Source organism: Elephantulus edwardii, unplaced genomic scaffold (assembly GCF_000299155.1).
Source record: "Elephantulus edwardii isolate Elephantulus edwardi_28Jun2011 unplaced genomic scaffold, EleEdw1.0 scaffold00153, whole genome shotgun sequence".
Classification (NCBI taxonomy): domain Eukaryota; kingdom Metazoa; phylum Chordata; class Mammalia; order Macroscelidea; family Macroscelididae; genus Elephantulus; species Elephantulus edwardii.
In genome coordinates, this window is record NW_006399903.1 from 1,776,602 (window position 1) to 1,783,606 (window position 7,005).

At 41.0% G+C, this 7,005-nt stretch overlaps 1 protein-coding gene across 1 annotated transcript in view; it reads right to left on the reverse strand.

Moving 5' to 3' along the window:
- DNAH5 (dynein, axonemal, heavy chain 5) overlaps positions 1 to 7,005 on the reverse strand; it is a 382,826-nt gene that overhangs the window by 31,747 nt on the left and 344,074 nt on the right. The window contains exon 74 of the mRNA XM_006895016.1: positions 4,761 to 4,964. Coding sequence (XP_006895078.1) covers positions 4,761 to 4,964 — 204 coding nt within the window. The remainder of the gene's footprint in view (positions 1 to 4,760; positions 4,965 to 7,005) is intronic.

A 7,005-nucleotide genomic window follows, 5' to 3' on the forward strand; every position in this document is an offset into this window, starting at 1 on the left:
AGCAGCTTCTTGTTATTATGTGTCATTGAGTCTGAACCAATTCATAGCTGACTGTACAGTGGGGTTTTCAGAGGCTGTAACTCAGACAGGAAGAGATTTTCCATCTTTCTACCACGTAGCCGCTGAAGGAATTGAATCGCATGCCTTTGGGTGGACAACACACCTCCTTAACCCCTAACCCTCCTCAGGCTCCCTAGTGATGGCATATTGCTGTTGTGTATCATGGTGTCACAGCTGACCCATAGCTGACCCTCCAGCAGGTTTTCAGAGGCAATTAATCACATAGGAGTGCAGCTGATGGATTTGAACCGCATGCCTTTGGAATTGCAGTGCAGTTTCTTACCACTAGACAGCTAGTGCGTTCAAACTGTTCATCTTTCCATTAGCAGCTAGATCAAGTTAGCGCATCTGAAACCCAAAACCAAACTCACTGTTGTCAAGACAATTCTGACGCATGGTGACCTGGCAGAACAGAGTAGAACTGTCCTATGGGGCATACAAGACTGAAATATTTATGAAACAGACGGTCACAGCTTTCTCTTGTGAAAAAGCAAATATTTTTATTAGTATAAGCATCTACATAAAATGGTTTGAATGTGACAGACGGCAAATCTCAATAGTTTCACCAGAAATGATGTAGAAGCCGTCTTGCCAAAAAGCAAACAAACAAATACATAATATAGACTGGTGGTGCTCTAAGATTTACATAGATTTATTCAAGCAAACTTACTCAGAACTTATTCTTAAGATTTATTTCAGCAAAACTGAATCATAGGGAAATTCTCTGTTTTTTTAATACCTGAGATGGGAAGAACATTGTAGCTTGGTGTTTTATTCCTTTTGTTTATTCATTCATTTTAATTTTGATAAACATTTGGATCATTTTCAGATTAAGGTTCGCATGAATAATGAATATGAATTCATCCACTACAAATACTTTTGCTGTATAGGCATAGTCATTTTTCTTGGGCATTTCCTATAAGTAAAATTGATTGGCCATAAAAGTTATTTACTACTAAGTAGGAAAGTTTCTGTATGTGAAGGCATTTGTTCCTTTGTTAATTTACATCCTAAAACGTTCCTGAATCCACCTGGCACATTAGAAACCTTGTGGTAATCACCTGTCAGTCCACCATCAAGAACTGAAACACCTGGGAGACCGACAGGATGCTGGGAAAGGTTTTTTATTTCTTGACGGTCTTATGTAATCACAACCAACTGGCTGAGCTGTTAAATAAGCACTGTATAGCTAATGACTGTGTTTTAAGACACCAGCAAATGACAGTTTTAGCAATGAGATGGCAGGTGGGCATTGTATTTTTCAGGGGAGAAAGACAGAGGCTAAGGAAAAGAGAGACACATTGACAAAGAAATCGCATCACAGAAAAATGACAGACAGTTAAAATAGGTAGCAAGAGAAGAGTAGAAAAACAAGGCAAGACGTTTCCCCAGTCATTTCTAGAAAAGAAATTTTACTTAGGATATTACATGCGTTCACATGTATTAATCTGGTAATTATTATTTTGGGGCTCACAGAATTTCATTCCCTCTACTCCCTTATTGTATTCACTTTACATACCTCTTTTTATGAGCGACCTCAAATTCATAACAAACTGCAGTGTGTTAAAGAACCTGTACGTACAAGCAAACCTACATTTATCATGACATAGGCACTTTTCCCTGTTCTGTGCTAATGATTTTAAAGCCTCTCATACCTCTGTTAGGACAAATATATTTGTCGATTTAAATTCATGAAAATGCTCAGGTGGTAATATATGTTGTTGTTGTTGCTATGTGCAGCTTGCGACTCATAGCGATCCCATGTACAACAGCCCTAAACTCTGCTCTGTCCTGTGTCAATCGCACTGTCTCCAATATACCCATCCCGACTACCCCAGTCACTGAATCAATCCACCTCACAGAGGGCCTTCCCCTTCTGTGCTGTCCCTCCACCCTCCCAAGCATGATGTCCTTCTCCAAGGACTGGTCTCTCCTTACAATACAACCAAAGTATGTTAGACGGAGCTTCAGAATCCTTGCCTCCAAGGAGCCACCCGGTTTAACCCTCTCCAGGATGAATCTGTTTTCCTAGCAGTCCATGGTACCCTCAATACTCTTCTCCAGCACCACAGGTGAAAGGCATCAATTCTCCTTCTATCCTCCTTAGTCATTGTCCAACTCTCTGATTCATAACAACTGATAGCAAAGACCATGGCCTGTATCAGATGCACCTTAGTCTCCAGAGAAACACCATTGCTCTTTAGTACTTTGGAGAGGTCCCTAACAGCAGACTTTCCCATCACAATACATCTTTTCATTTCCTGGCTGCTGGTGCCGAGAGTGTTGACCTTGGAGCCAACCAAGCAAAATAAACCTGTGAACAATCTCAATCTCTTCACCATCCATCCTGATGCTGCCAGTTGGTAATATATGATAAGCCCATAATATGTGTATATTACAAAAACATTAAAACATACTACTAAATTCAGCCCTTTGGGATTTAGCTTTGGTCGATTAACTCTGAGATAAGCAGCCAAAGTGAAAGAGTGCAAAAGAATAATCCAATGAATTCAAGGCCTGATGGGTTTGAACCACCAAGCATTTTTGTTAGCATCCGCATGTTTTCACCAACAGGTATGTTCGACACAAGATGCATTCACTGTCCTACTCAGGGCCACACTCCATCCCGTTCCGAAGGAGAGTTTCATCTTTCTCCTACCAAACAGCTGGAGGATTCAAATCTCCCAGCTTTCAGTGGTTGGTAAGGCAACCAGAGCTCTTCAGTTCACGTACAGAAACAGAAAAATTACCGACCTGAAGTCATATTCCCCTACCTCCAGCCCTGCATAGTCCCAAATTCTCTGCCACAATCTATTTCATTTGTTTCTTCAAGCCGTGCTTCTCAAGCTAGGGTGATTTTGGCCCCCAAGAGAACATCTGACAACCATAACTTGCTGAGGGAAAGGATGCTACTGGCATCTAGTGGGCAGAGACCAGGTTGGCTGCTCAAGTTCCCAAAATCCACTGGCTCCAACCCACTGCCATGAAGTTGATTCCAACTCATAGTAACCCTGTAAGACAGACTGGAACTGGCCCAGGGTCTCCGAGGCTGTGAACCTTTAAGGAAGAGCTGCCACAATGTTCTCCAATGGAGCTAGCTGATGGGTTTGAATTTCTGACCTTGGTTAGCAGTTAAATTCTTTAACGACTGTGCCATCAGGGTTCCATGCACAGGATCGTCCCCCGCAATAAAAAATTATCCAGAACATCAGTGAGAACTCAGAGGAGGTTCTTCTTCAAAGCAGGTTCTGGGACGTTCCCTTTGGTGACTGCAAAACCAGAATTAAGTAACACGACACAGGATGAGCAAAAGGACTGAGAAATGGAGCAGAGTCCAGCGGCTGTCTTGGTCCTGTGGATGTAGTAGTGGACGCTTCACAAGGAGAGGAATCTGTGGGATTTTTTTTTCCAGATCCTCTACGTTTATCACCTCCCCAAAGTCTATTCCTCACTGAGGCATTTTAGAAAAAAGGAAATTGAGGAGATTCACACAAACATGGAGACGAAGTAAGACAAGGGCTGTCATGCTGTGGAAACGGCAGTCATCACAAAGCAAACTGTGTTCATCACAAAGCAAACTGTGTATGAACTGTTGAATGGAAAACCAGCTGGCTCTCTGTAAACTTTCATGTTAAGTCATAGGGGTTTTTTGTCTGTTTGTTTAATTTTTTAAGTTTTATTTTATTCTTTTATGTGTGTGTGTATCATCAAATCAGATCTGACTGGTACAGGAGGAGATTGCCCCTCCTTCTCCACCAGAGCATCTGTAAGTCATAGGTTTCTATAAAACTCAAAATAATATAAATAATAATGAGGGGAATAAAAATTACGAAAAAGCATCTACAGTAGGCATTTTAATATATTAAATAAATTAATTTATATCACTAAATTAAATCAATGAATACAATGAATATTGAAGGCTAAAATGGCAATAGTTATTGTGTTGTTATGTGCTGTCGAGTTACCATGAGACTCATAGTGACCCTACGTATAACAACCCTAAACCCTGCCCTATCCTGTGCCAATCTCACTGTCTCTGACACTCCTACCCCCATAACCCCAGTCACTGGCTCAATCTCATTGAGGGTCTTTCTCTCCTGCACTGTACCTCCACCCTCCCAAGCATGACATCACTGTCCAAAGACTAATCCTGTAATATGTCCAAAGTACGTCAGATGAAGCTTCAGAATCCTTGCCTCTAAGGAGTAGCCTGGCTACACCCTCTCCAGGAGGGTTGTTCGTTTTCTTAGCAGTCCATGGTATATTCAATACTCTTCACCAACACCACAGCTCAAAGGCATCAATTCTCCTTCTATCATCCCTAGTCATTGTCTAGCTCTCTGATGCATAGCAAGTGATTGCAAAGACCATGGCCTGTATCAGGTGCACATTAGTCTCCAGACTGACATTGTTGCTCTTCAGTACTTTAGAGAGGTCTCTACCAGCAGACTTTCCCATCGCAATATGCCTTTTAATTTCCTGGCTGCTGGTGCCAAGAGTGTTGCCTGTGGAGCCAAGCAAACTAAAACTGTGACAATCACAATCTCTTCACCATCCATCATGATGCTGCCAATCAGCCCAGTGGTGAGAATCCTTGTTTTCTTTATCTTAAGCCTTAATTCATACTGAAGTCAATTCATACTGCTGTCCTTGACCTTCCACAGCAATTGTACATGCATAAAGTTCTCGTATGCACAAACCTGGATATACTGCAGGTAGCTCTCCACAGTGCTGCATTTTGGAATATGGTATCCTTCATAAAAGTTGAAATCAGGTCCAGATATATTTTCACTGAACCAGACCTTAGCAAACGTATTCAACAACCTCTTATCGTAGTCATCAGTGACTCTCCCTCCATATTGAATTTCTCCTATCATATAGCGGACAGTGATCCAGGACACTCCCTGAAAAAGAAAAAAAATCATATAAGAAATTGGTAAAAAGTTTGTATCAAAAGTGTTACCATCTCATCAAGTGATAATTACATTTATCCTCACAAAGACCATCCATCATCACGACTATGGGAAATTAATGAAAATTAAGCATGCAAGGGAGAAAAGTGAAGAACAGCATTTCAAATTCCCATGGAATCTAGACTTTCTGAATGTATTGCTCTGAAACAATCTTTAAATCTTAAAGCAAAAATATTCTCCAAAATCTAAAAACAAAACAATCCACTCACTCACTCACCCATTGCTGTTGAGTTCTGAGAGTCTATGAGATGCACAAGGGTACTCCCCATCCCCCCCCCCCAAGCAGCTGGTGAATCTGAGTTACCCACTACGGGGTTGCACTGGTTGGATTTAACAAGAAAAGTATGTGACCCTTAAAAAAATTCTGTTGTTTTAAGAATTTTCTATAGAGGCTCTAATTGATAGCAGCAACTCAAAAGATTAGATATAAAACTTAGGAGGCAGTGAGTTTAGAATGGGAGGAGAAATTCAGAAAGGAGAATGAAAATAGACGCACGAGTTGAACGATGCAATCAATATCACTGAATTGTATACAAAGGCATTCTTACATTAATAACATGTTCTGCATACATTCTCAAAAACAATAAAAATAAAATACAAAAAAATAATAAGAGGCTAACATGAGGAACCACTTAAAATACATTTTTATGATTTGAAATAGACTTCTTGGAAGAGATGCAACCAGAAGTTTCCTTAGAAGCACACACAATGGGACTTTCTATCATGTCCTCTGGGTATGTCTTCAGGAAAAACAAATGCCTGGAGAAAAGTAGGTGGTCAGCAAAATAGAAGTGGACCTTCAACTGGATGAATTCATCCAGTGACTTCAACAGTGAGCCGAAGCACAGTAGATATTGTAAGGATACCATGGGATTGGTCGACATTTAATTACATATTTAATGACATAGGGTCATTACGAGTAGGAAGCAATTCAATGGCATTTGCATGGGAAATCCTATGAATGTTCCGAAATGGCTACACTTAGGCTAAGCTAGCTAGATTCTTCTTAGGATAATTTTGTTGTTGTTGTTTCTCTCCTGAATGCTGACCCTTCCATTTCTTGTTTTCAGCCATGCTTGAAGAACTAGATACATACAGATCAAGCGAGTGATTGTTTTTCCCTAGAATAAGCATTGTGAAGCACGTGGATGGCCTAGGGGTAAGTAGCTGTGCTGCAATCCCAAAGGCATACAGTTTGAATCCACTGTTCTGCAGGAGGATGGGCTAAAAGGTACATGGGTCAAATGTGGCAGCTGCTACACAGGAGAAGGATGGGCATTCGCCTCCTGTGCAGTGTATTGCCTCTGAAAACTCACTGGAGAATCAGCTGCAGGTCAGTTCTGACACAATGGCACACATCAACAACAAGCATTGAGTAAGGAACTCTGTTGGCATAGGGCTAAAGGGTTGCACTGCTAGTCAAAAGTCAGGCAATTCAAATTCACCAGCTTCTTTGCTGAGAAAAAACAAAAAAGGACAATCTCCTCTCACGTAATTAACAGCCTCTAAAACTCCACTGGAGAGTCGACTGTGAGTTGCATCCTCCTTGATGGTACATAACGAAAACATTTTACAAGTTAGGGATTCTTAGCATTTCCCTATAGTCTAAGTAATCTTTAACTTAATTACTATTTATTGGGAATTGTGTAAGGGTATAAAATACATAGCTACTTCCCCCCCATTCTCGGTGGAACTCTCTTGCAGGTTGGCCATGTCCAGATCTACTCCCCAGGTTGGCAAGCTTGCTTTTCCCAATAAACTGAGCTGTGATGGCTTATTGGGAAAGAACTGTGCTCCCAATGCAAAGGTATGTGGTTGCAATCCATCAGCTGCTGAATTAAAGGTATGTGGTTGGAATTCACCAGCTGTTAGATCAAAAATATGTGGTTCAAATCCACCTGCTGTTTGGGAGAAAGACAGTTAATTTGCTCCCATGCAATTTACTGTCTCTGAAGACCCACTGGAAGGTCAG